The sequence below is a fragment of the Planococcus citri genome, chromosome 1, assembly GCF_950023065.1.
Source record: "Planococcus citri chromosome 1, ihPlaCitr1.1, whole genome shotgun sequence".
NCBI classification, from domain to species: domain Eukaryota; kingdom Metazoa; phylum Arthropoda; class Insecta; order Hemiptera; family Pseudococcidae; genus Planococcus; species Planococcus citri.
The window spans coordinates 19,075,424-19,087,274 of NC_088677.1; the positions used below are offsets into that span (position 1 = coordinate 19,075,424).

Sequence of the window (11,851 nt, forward strand, 5' to 3'; positions counted from 1 at the left end):
TTTTGGAGATGAGAAATTTTCAAGCCTGCTTTCCAGTGTCACAGATGCTCAGGTGAGAATTTCAGCTCTCCAGGCCCCAAATTTCGAATTTTGAGTTTTCCGTCAAGATCAAAAATCTACCCAAAAATTGGATAGGTAATCTTTTTTCCATATTTTAAAAAAAATTGAAATCGCCAAAAACGATTCAAAAAATCCAAAAATTGGTGAATCTCCTTATTTTGGGTCTAGATTGGAGTCTCGCTCAAATTCAGCCCCCGAGTTACCTGGAAGATGTTCAAAATAGGATGGGGGTGCAGAATTTTGACAATTCAAGCCTGCTTTTCAGGGCCCAAATTTCAAATTTTGAATTTTCCGTCTTGATCAAAAATTTGATCAAAATTTGGATAGTCTTTTTTCCATATTTCAAAAAACTCTAGAATCCCCAAAAATGATTCAAAAATTCTAAAAATTGGAGGATCTCTTCGTTAGGGTCTAGATAGAAGTCTCGTCAATAATCTGCTCCCTCAGGTACCTAGAAGGTGTCCAAAAAAGGAGAAGGAGTTGCAAAATTTTGACAATTTTTGGTTTTTGAAACTGAGAAATTTTCAAGCCTGCTTTCCAGTGTTACAGATGCTTATGTAAGAATTTCAGCTCTCCAGAACCCGAATTTCAAATTTTGAATTTTCTCAAAAATTGACCAAAATTGGATAGTCTTTTTTCCATATTTCAAAAAACTCTAGAATCCCCAAAAATGATTTAAAAATTCTAAAAATTAGAGTATCCCTTCTTTAGGGTCTAGATAGAAGTCTCATCAATATTCAGCCCCCACAGGTACCTAGAAGGGGTCCAAGAAAGGGGTAAGGGGTGCAAAATTTGGACAATTTTTGGTTTCCGAAGATGGGTCATTCCACGTCAATTGGACCAAAAAGTGGTAGGGGGTTCGGCGATTTTTTTGAAAGTTTTCCTGTGGAAAGACCTACCGAAGTAATGACCAGTGGCGCAAATCGCAGCCCTGTAGCCCATTTTTAAAGACAGCCAGGGGGTGCCAAAGTTTTCAGTGAACCTAAAATATCATCCATTTCAGCAGTGGATTACTCGATAACCGCGATACCTACAAAAATGAAACATTTTCCCATAGTTAGGGGTTTTGAAAGGCTTTTTGATCAAAAATCAATTTATTTCAGCTTTCAACCCAGCCTGTTTTTTTATTTTTTTATTTTTTTCAATTTCAATTTTTGATTTTTTTGCTTGCCAGTTACCTTTTTTTAATTCATTTGGGTTAATTTAATTAAATAAAAAATTTTTTATGCATTTTATTTTTTTTTCAAAAAAAAAGTGAATTTTGGTTGCAATAAAAAGCAACAGTGTTTCTTTCACATGTTGCGCATGCGCACATTCGCCTGTTTATTTGTTTATCAAGAAAAGTGATAACAATGATGTCAGAAAATTGATTTGCAGACAAATAAATTGAAATATTGAAGAGAATTCCGTTCATAAATTCAATTATTGCTCATCCTAGGTTTCCAAGTTGGATTCTATATTCGCCCACTCACTTGAAACACAACACTACATAATCATCGATTTATTCTTCGCTATAATTTTGGGTATGTGTTTCCTCTGCTAATCTCGTTCAACTTTTTACTTTTATCTACGATATTATTATTTCTTTGTTTTGTTTCAACATCGACGTACATTCTTAATACACGCTTTTGATGTTTTCGTCAAAACCTTATCGAAATCATCAAAGCAGAAGCAGTAAACTTACTCGAGAATTTTGGTGTGTTTTTTTTTTAGCAGAAGCTGTGATGTAGCGATTATGGACTCAGGCCCTTCGATGTCTCAGTCTAGTGTTCCTGCCATGAAATACGGTGAAAGTAAGTCATTGGACACATCCATTCCTCCGGGTATTGGTTTCAATTTTCTCGAATTTAACATGAGATGATTTTATTTCCAGGTAGCTCAGAGAGCCTACTCAGAACAGATTCGATCACAAGCTCTCCGAGTATAAGCAATAATATGTCGTCTCCGGAGGCTCGTATGTTGAGGAAGAGTTTAAAGTTCTTTTTTATGAACCCTATACAAAAATGGCGTGTCAGGAGGCAATTCCCGTTTAAATTTTTCCTTCAAGTTGTAAAAATTATTTTGGTAACTTATCAGGTATGATTACGTTGTTTTCTGTACATATTTTGACGTACCTACGATAATTCTATCGATTACATTCGATATTCATGCAACATTTATTTTCATCTCAGCTGTGTAATTTTGCTGAAAATCGATACAAACATATGGAGTATTCGAACAACAATCGTGTTTCGTTTTCGCATTTATTTCTGAAAAATTGGGACGATTCGAGAGAAGTAGTGTCATACCCTCCGGAAGCTGGACCTTTGGCATTGTATAGAGTGGACGAACTTCACGATAATATCAATTTCGCTGTTAACAATGTATCTAATTTATATCGAATATTTTACTATGCGGGTACGCGATGGATGGAGTAATAATCGTATGGTTTCATTCCCAGTATCACGAATTGTCCAATGCGATTGGTCCTTATAATCATGTCACTCACGAGCACGAGATTATGCCAGTCGAATTATGTATTGAAAATTACCAAGAAAGTGATTATGAACTTCCGCAAGAGAATGTTACCAAACGTACGTGTTTGAGGAGTGAAACGTTTTTTTTTCTTCAGATTTTACGTTCACACTCATAAATTTTGATGTTTTAGGTTGCTTGAATATTTCATGGAATGATACGAAGAATTTTTCGTTACACGACTTTTTGCATAAAAATAATGTAACGTTGAATTTCAAGTTTTTGGCTGAAATTAAGCTTCGTTTCGATCTCCACGCTGTTACTTATAAAGCTCCTGGGAAGCACTGTATTAAATTTCATGTCGGGGTGAGAAATACAAATTCGAGTTCTTTTTGTATTTGTATTATTTATATTAGCATTAATATTGGTATTTTTTTGTACAGATTGTCTACGATAATAAAAGATTAGACGGTCAAATGATAATGTCGTTGAAAACAACTTTAGTAAGAGTTGGATGTTCCGATGATATACATTATGCCAGTAAGCGTTCAAACTTCAACATTAATAATTGCAATTATCTCGACTCTAATGATTTCTGAACTCAATTTACAGATTTTAATCGTTCCGAGAGTTTTTGGGATACTGCGATTGATGTGATCGTAATTTTAGTTTGCTTTCTATCAATGATCTTGTGTATTCGTGCCATTTATAAAGCTCAGCTGCTGAAATACGTAAGCGAATGGATTGAAAATGAAACTTCATTATTTTTCATCGCATTCCGAGTATTTTTTTATTTTTATTTTTCAGAGAACTATGAATTTCTTCAGAAATGTTAAAGGAGTAGAACTCAGTAGAGAAGGTCGGTTGACATTTTATAATTTGTGGTACATGATGATAATCACGAACGATATATTGATCATCGTGGGATCCTATGCTCAATCATTGATTTCGAAAAATGTTAGTATACTTATTTCGATGATTATGCGTCCTATAAAATAACCTTTTTTAATGAGAATTTTGTATTTTTAGGAATACTTGGGCGATACGTGGAGTATTTGCAGTCTTTGTTTGGGAACTGGAAACATGCTCGTTTGGTTCGGAGTGTTACGATATTTTGAATTTTTCAAGACTTATAACGTGATGTTTCTTATTTTTCTATCTTACGTCTGCAATTACCCATCATCGTGGAACTAATTGAAAAAAATTCCTCAACAGGTGGTTATGTTGACTTTGAAATGCGCATTTCCGAAAATATTACGATTTTTGTTATGTTCGCTGATTATTTATGCTGGTTACGTGTTCTGTGGCTGGCTAGTTCTTGGTCCATTCCATATTAAAGTGAGTTCCGTCAAAATTTTTATCGTATATTCAAGGTACCCGCTAAATTAATCGAATAATAATGGTTTTTCAGTTCCATAAGATATCCACTACATCGGAAAATTTATTCTCATTGATCAACGGAGACGATATGTTCGCTACGTTTACAATTTTAGAAACGGATTCACGTATTGTGTGGTGGTACTGTCGAATTTACATCTACTCGTTCATCATGCTGTTCATTTACGTTATTCTCAGTTTATTTTTATCTGTGATAATCGATGCGTATGAAACAATTAAGGTATGTTTCGGGAAAAAAACCCAGAACCAAATTTTCAGCTGCCCAAGTTCATTATTCGATTTTTGGCGAATTTTTGAAAATTCAAAATTGACTGTTTTCAGCGATTTATGTTTTTTTTTAAAGTACGTACTTGATCAGAAAAAATGGTCAAAATAGGTCCCAAAACTTAAATTAATTACCCAAATCCAAATTTAACCATTTCCAGCCATTCTGGAGCCTCCAGCGCGATTTTTCAATTTCTCCAGAATTTTGAATTTGCTACAGAAGGCGGGAATATGAAGTTGGGCAGCCAACAATCGAGTTGTATATTACACTCGACTTGTTTAACGAGTTTATCCAAATTTGAGCCGATTTTGAGAGTGACACCTCAAAAGTGGCTTTTTGACCAGCTTTTTTCAAAATTCAAAAATCAAAAAAGTTTCCCTTTTGTGTGGAAATGTTTGAAATTCATGCGAATTGCTGTATTTTGTCCAAAACTAACCCCCCAAATCTAAATTTCGCAATTTCCAGCCATTCTGGAGTCTCCAGCGCAATTTTTCAATTTCTCCAGAATTTTGATTTTGCTCCAGAAGGAGTGAATATGCAGTTGGACAGCTAAAAATTGAGTTGTGTATTATACTCGACCTGTTTAACGAGTTAATCCACACTTGAGTCGATTTTAAAAGTGACACCTCAAAAGTGGCTTTTTTGCCAGCTTTTTTCAAAATTCAAAAATCAAAAAAATCAAAAGTTTCCCGTTTGTCTGGAAATTTTTGAAATACAAGCGAATCGCTGTATTTTGTCCAAAACTAACCCCCCCAAATCCAAATTTCACAATTTTCAGCCATTCTGGAGTCTCCAGCGCAATTTTTCAATTTCTCCAGAATTTTGATTTTGCTCCAGAAGGAGTGAATATGCAGTTGGACAGCTAAAAATTTAGTTGTGTATTATACTCGACCTGTTTAACGAGTTAATCCACATTTGAGTCGATTTTGAGAGTGACACCTCAAAAGTGGCTTTTTGACCAGATTTTTTCAAAATTCAAAAATCAAAAAAATCAAAAGTTTCCCGTTTGTGTGGAAATTTTTGAAATACAAGCGAATCGCTGTATTTTGTCCAAAACTAACCCCCCCCCCAAATCCAAATTTCACAATTTTCAGCCATTCTGGAGTCTCCAGCGCAATTTTTCAATTTCTCCAGAATTTTGATTTTGCTCCAGAAGGAGTGAATATGCAGTTGGACAGCTAAAAATTGAGTTGTGTATTATACTCGACCTGTTTAACGAGTTAATCCACATTTGAGTCGATTTTGAGAGTGACACCTCAAAAGTGGCTTTTTGACCAGATTTTTTCAAAATTAAAAAATCCAAAAAATCAAAAGTTTCCCTTTTGTGTGGAAATTTTTGAAATTCACGCGAATTGCTGTATTTTGTCCAAAACTAACCACCCAAATCCAAATTCCACAATTTCCAGCCATTCTGGAGCCTCCAGCGCAATTTTTAAATTTCTCCAGAATTTTGATTTTGCTCCAGAAGGCGTGAATATGCAGTTGGGCAGCTAAAAATCGAGTTGTACATTACACTCGACCTGTTTAACGAGTTTGTCCACATTTGAGCCGATTTTGAGAGTGACACCTGAAGAGTGGTTTTTTGAGCTGTCGCTCTCGCTCCAAAACGGCTGGAAATTGTGAAATTTAGATTTGAAGGGTTTGAAGGGTTTCTTTTGGACAAAATACAGCGATTCGCGTGAATTTCAAAAGTTTCCACACAAATCGGAAACTTTTGATTTTTTGGATTTTTTAATTATGAAAAAAGCTGGTCAAAAAGCCACCTTTGAGGTGTCACTCTCAAAATCGGCTCAAATGTGGACAAACTCGTTAAACAGGTCGAGTGTAATATACAATTCGATTTTTAGCTGCCCTACTTCATAATTACGCCTTCTGGAGCAAATTAAAAATTCTGGAGAAATTGAAAATCGCGCTGGAGGCTCCAGATTGGCTGGCAATAGTAAAATTTGGATTTGGGAGGTTACTTTTGGACAAAATACAGCGATTCGCGTGAATTTCAAAAGTTTCCACACAAGCGGGTAACTTTTGATTATTTGGATTTTTGAATTTTGAAAATAGCTTGTCAAATACCACTCATGAGGTGTCAATTCTAAAATCGGCTCAAATGTAGATAAACTCGTTAAACAGGTCGAGTGTAATATACAGCTCGATTTTTAGCTGCCCAACTTGATATTCACGCCTTCTGGAACAAATTCCAAATTCTGGAGAAATTGAAAAATATCGCTGGAGGCTCCAGAATGGCTGGAAATCGTGAAATTTGGATTTAAGTAATCAATATTAGTTTTGGGACTTATTTTGACCATTATTATTGATCAAGTGCGTACTTTTAAAAAAAAAAGCATAAATCGCCAAAAGCAGTCAATTTTGAATTTTCAAAAATTCGCCAAAAATCGAAAAATGAACTTGTGCAGCTGAAAATTTGGTTTTGGGGGTTTTAGACTATGCTCTTTCTAAAAATTGCGATCCCGTTCAAATTGTAGTGTGACACCTCGAGAGGTTCCGTTGTTAGAATAAATTTCATGTTCTGTCAACAGGATTATTACATTCATGGATTCCCAAAGTCCGATTTACAGCATTTCATTTACGATAACTCCAATGAAGACGATGATGATTTTTTAATCGGTACACAACAAGGGTACAGTCATGGAATATGGTGTCTTACGAAGGATTTTTTCAGAATATTATTCAAATGGTAAATTTCATACGATAGCATTTCAAATTGATTTAATTCCGATCTCCGATATTGATAATGTTCGTTATTTCATAGTCAATGGAGAACAAAAGATCCTCCGGTGCAGAACGAACCCACTGTGAGATGAATTATCGTGATTGGTTAAAGTTACAAATTCGAAAGACTTGAAGACTTGAAATTTTATGGCATTTCACATCGCTGAATCAAAACCTATTAATCACACGATGTTACCATTAAATTACCCGGTTATGACATCAACATTTTAAATATTAAACTGTCGCATCGTCGAAACTTTTCTAGTTTACATGTTCTCTCTGTTGTATGTAGTTTGTACCTATAAGATTCAATACTCGTTGTTTTAAGGTTGATAATTGGATAATATCTCTGATGTTGTTTTTGGTGTTGCTGTATCAATTTACAGCTAAGTATTTTCCCATTGATTGGAAATTTGTCTTGTTCAGAAATGCAATTCTTTGTGAACGTTGTACCTATTATTTTTTCTGCGCACAAATTCGTGCTGATTTGTTGAACGCTTCGAGTCGTGATAACTGTTTGTAAGTTTTAGTCATTTATTATTTTATATTTTTATGTTTCAATCGAATTGAATTACGAGATGAATTTTAATGTGTTCACATAAGCAAGTATGTAGTTGTGAAATCGTATCATTTTTGTTATAAATGAATTGTATACTTATGATGATGTTCGATCGTGTGCTTGATTATTGATTTTACTCTCTAGTTTGTATTTTTAATTTCATTTTCTTTTTGTAATAAATCTCATATCGTGTTTGTTTTCTTATACGAGTTTCATTTAGGTGACCTCTCCCCCTTCCCCTTGTATTCAAAATTGAACTTAAGAGTTCGTTTTGATTTTTTGGATATCGATATTTTTTTGTAATTTGATTCATTTAGTCTTCTGTTCAGCCTATTGTGGCTAAATGATGGACATATCAGATTCAATGCAGGAAAAAAAATCAATATACCATCGGATTCGGGTATTTTGATTGAAGCATTAATTAATTATACTTGGTCTTATGACACCTACCTAGCTTATACCAAGTTATGTCACAGACGAACCATTAGTTGCTTTAATAAATAATTAATTTTGACGAGAAGTTTTCTTTCAAATATCATGCAATTCGTTGAAAGAAAAACACTATTACACCTACACTCTTGAACTTTTCAATTTTTTATTATTGAAATAACTCGGACATTAAATATGTAGATAAGTACAAGTTGAGTAGCTGGTGAATTTTTTAATAACAGTTCGCTGATCCCAAGTTATTCAATAGTACCTGGTCTACGTGGAGAAATTAATTCGTAATTGATGATTTTTTTTCTCACAGTGTCTTCTGAGCCGAGTTCCTATGTAATATAAATTGAAATTTTTCCTGAGTGTTTGAATCAATATACATACGATTAAGGTATGTACTTGGAAGTACAATTATACTTAAGTCAAGACGTGATAATATTCACTATTCAAGATCACTTCAATTCCGAAGTTATTTGTCAACTTGGGAAAATGTAATATAACTACCTTTTTGTTTGGATATCAATGTGTTTGGGTGCGAATATTCAATACTTCCATTTCCGTTCAAAGTGGTGCGGTGGGAAGCGCGGGCGTACAAGAAGAGAAGTTGAATAAATTGCATACTTGATTCGCCGTAAATCCCAAAAGTTTATCACCTGTCAAAAATGAAAAAAAATCAAAATTGTACCAAATTGAGTTATAAATCTGAAATTTGGGATATACCCTATTTTCTTGTTTGGTAAAATTTTATGTAAATTTTGAGCATTGAAAAATCTGCTGGAGGATCCCGTAATTTCCAAAAAGTCGCTGGAGGCTCCAAAACCACTTGAAATCTACCGGTAGTCGACTTCGTAGCGTATTGAGATTAGTTTACAGAGTGAATTTTAGCTTTCCAACTGCTTTTTATGAAATTTTAAGTTTCTAAAATCTGTCTAGGAACTTTCGAAAAGTCGCTGGAGGCTTCAAAATGTCTTGAACAACTAACCTGTAGTCGACTTGATAGCGTTTTGAAATTGGAGTAAAGGGTGAATTTTGGATTTCCAACTCTGTTTGGTAAATTTTTATGAAAATTTCGAGCATTGAAATATCTGCTGGAGGCTCCAGTAATTTCCAAAAAGTCGCGGGAGGCTCCAAAACGACTTTAAATCTACTTGCAGTCGACTCCCTAGCGTATTGAAATTAGTTAACAGAATAAATTTTGGCCTTCCAGTCCAGCTGCTTTTGATGACATTTTTGGAAATTTTAAGTTTCGAAAATCTACTGGAAGCTCCAAGAAATTTTCAATAAGTTTCTGGTGGCCACGAAATGACTCAAACCCACCAGTAGTCGACTTAATAACGTGTTTAAATTGGATTGCAGCGTGAATTTCCGCTTTCCAACTTCATTTGACGAAATGTTATGGGTATTTCAAGTTTCAAAAATGTGCTGGAGGCTCCAGAACTGCTCAAAACGGTTTGAAATTGTTTCCAATCGATTTGGCAGATCGAAAATAGGGTATATTCCAAATTTCAGATTTATAACTCAATTTGGTACAATTTTGATTTTTTTTGTAATTTTCGACCCAAATTTGATTTTCAAAAATTCGCCCAAAATTGAAAAATATATTTCAACTGAACTGGTCATGCTTACAGGAAATTTGACGTAGAATAATTTTAGTTCGATCACTTTTTTCCCTCTGACCCTTCATTTCGGCGATATAGCCGAAAAACGTAGATCGACAAAGGTTAATGACCTCTTGAAGGGGTAGCAGACAAGTTGCGGTGTGTAACTTTTGGTCAAAAGATTTTCGAGTCTACCGTGAATCGAGTTCAGGTTTTAAATAGTTGATTTTCATTTTTAAAAACAATTTTCATAAAATTGACAACTTTATCCTCTCCTTAGCAAGAATGGAATTACCATTTTGGAAAAAGCTGAACTGGTCATGCTGATAGGAAATTTAGCGTAGAACAATTTTCGTTCGAACATTTTTCCTCTCGGACCCTTCATTTCGGCGATACAGCCGAAGAACCTGAATTGGCAAAGGTCAATGACCTCTTGCGGGGGTAGCCGGCACGTTGCGGGGTGCAACTTTTGATGGGTTGTTTTGGTGACCAATCTGAACAAATAATGTTAAATTCAGCTTTCCACCAATTTTTTCGAGGTTCGACTAAAAATGTTGCTAAAATGACTGGACTAGAATGTATTCAGTCATTTTTCTGCCCAATCAAATATGAAGTTCTATTAAAAACTTTTGAAAAAATGAAAACCACCACCAATTTGATTCAAAATGAACCAAGAGTTCTACATATCTCGAATCTTTCAAGTGCTCATTTCTCTGTGAAAAAGAGTTTTGAATTTTCCAAAAAAAAAATTGTCCAAAATGAAGAATTAATTTTCGCCCCAAAAATTTTGGTGGGGAAGGGGCGGTTAAAATTTTGAAAAATCGTGAAAAGTCAAGTGATATATCGAATGGTATGTTTTCGAGGTCGCTGAGTACGAATATGAACTTATTTTTTGTGTCCCACCCCCCCTTAAATGTCCCTCTGTGCCCCAACAAGGGGGCCAAAATTTCAAAAAATGTGATACATCAAATGGAATGTTTTTGAGATCGCCAAGCACAAATACGAACTTATTTTTTGGGTCCCACCCCACAATGTCCCTCTGTGCCCCAAAAAAAGAGGCCCAATTTCGAAAAATCGTGAAAAGTCGAGTGATATATCGAATGGTATGATTTCGAGGTCGCTGAATACGAATATGAACTTGATTTCTGCTTATAGTTCCTCAAACCCCCTTTACGCCCTTCTAAATAGGACCTCTTTTTGAGGCACAGACGGACATTGTGGGGTGGAACCAAAAAAATAAGTGCGTATATGTACTGGGCGATCTCTCAAAAACATTCCATTTGATATATCACATTTTTTGAAATTTTGGCCCCCTTGTTGGAGCACAGAGAGACATTGGAGGGGAGTGGGACACAAAAAATAAGTTCATATCCGTACTCAGCGACCCCGAAAACATACAATTCGATACATCACTCGACTTTTCACGATTTTTCAAAATTTTGACACCCTTTTTGGGGCACAGAGGGGCTTTGAAGAGTTGGACCCAGAAACTAAGTTGGTATTCGTATTCAGCGACTTCGAAAACATACTATTCGATGTATCGCATGTCCAGATTCGTTTTTCAAATATATGATTCAGTTGTGTGTTACTTGAAAAACCAAGCATCACCCACCAACCCCTTGGGAGGGTTGAAGACCAATCAATTGTGGTGTGATTAATAGTTGGGTGAGTAGACTTTGTAAATAAAATTTGAACGAAAACGAATGATATTAAGTGGTAACTTTGATCAATTTATTGTCCAGCACTGACTTTATTTAAAACACCTAATACTCTTTCCGCCCCTTTTTTTAGACACCCTTCTTGAGGGATGGGTATCGAACGTAGTATCAAATTGTCGGGAATTTGAAGGGGAACATTTTTAGTCATGGTAGTTTTACTCGTAAGCCTAATATTTTCGGAGTAAATCGCAAAAAACATAAATCGGAACCGGTTTTAGCCCCCTAAAAAAATTAGCTCCAGGGTTAGGAGGTGCGGTTTTTTTTTTTGGTAGTTCAGGGGGTTCATCTGAAGACATTCCCGGAGAAAAAATTTATGTGCCAATTTTTTCCTTTTTAAAATCGCTATTTGCCTGCTCTATAACTGGAAATCAATAATAAATAATAATTGAATTTAGTCATTGCCTCATTGGTTGATTGGTTGATTTGATTTTTAAAAATTTTTTCAGAGTTCCAACATTTTGAGCAACGTAATGTTCAAACTGTTTACAGACACACACACACACATACGTACGTACATACTCATAAGAGTTAAGGTACAATGTCGAATGTCGAATGTACTATGAACTTCATAACACAGCTCGTTGGATAACCAAGTGCTTGGTAGGTAGGTAGGTAGGTACTAGAGTATTCTCTA

The 11,851-nt window shown here is 35.1% G+C and overlaps 1 protein-coding gene across 2 annotated transcripts; it reads left to right on the forward strand.

Annotated features, from left to right (window-relative positions):
* Window positions 1-1,391: 1,391 nt before the first annotated feature.
* Window positions 1,392-7,665, forward strand: LOC135849699 (mucolipin-3-like). Of its 2 annotated transcripts, none has more exons than XM_065370234.1 (14): window positions 1,392-1,583; window positions 1,774-1,853; window positions 1,934-2,136; window positions 2,232-2,423; window positions 2,501-2,633; window positions 2,708-2,880; window positions 2,958-3,054; window positions 3,127-3,245; window positions 3,322-3,471; window positions 3,544-3,651; window positions 3,730-3,852; window positions 3,926-4,132; window positions 6,712-6,869; window positions 6,945-7,665. In XM_065370234.1, the coding sequence occupies exons 2-14, from the start codon at window positions 1,796-1,798 to the stop codon at window positions 6,994-6,996; spliced, it is 1,773 nt and encodes a 590-aa protein (XP_065226306.1). In that variant the 5' UTR covers window positions 1,392-1,583; window positions 1,774-1,795; the 3' UTR covers window positions 6,997-7,665. The 2 variants fall into 2 exon arrangements, with proteins under 2 accessions (XP_065226306.1, XP_065226307.1); XM_065370235.1 differs by having other exon boundaries at window positions 1,777-1,853.
* The last annotated feature ends 4,186 nt before the right edge of the window (window positions 7,666-11,851 follow it).

Excerpts from the sequence above, each read along its gene's own strand:
- LOC135849699 (XM_065370234.1), top strand. The coding sequence starts at position 1,796 with ATGGACTCAGGCCCTTCGATGTCTCAGTCTAGTGTTCCTGCCATGAAA. Across the intron at positions 3,246-3,321 it reads AAGCTCAGCTGCTGAAATAC|AGAACTATGAATTTCTTCAG; the intron begins GTAAGCGAATGG and ends TTTATTTTTCAG. Across the intron at positions 6,870-6,944 it reads TTCAGAATATTATTCAAATG|TCAATGGAGAACAAAAGATC; the intron begins GTAAATTTCATA and ends GTTATTTCATAG.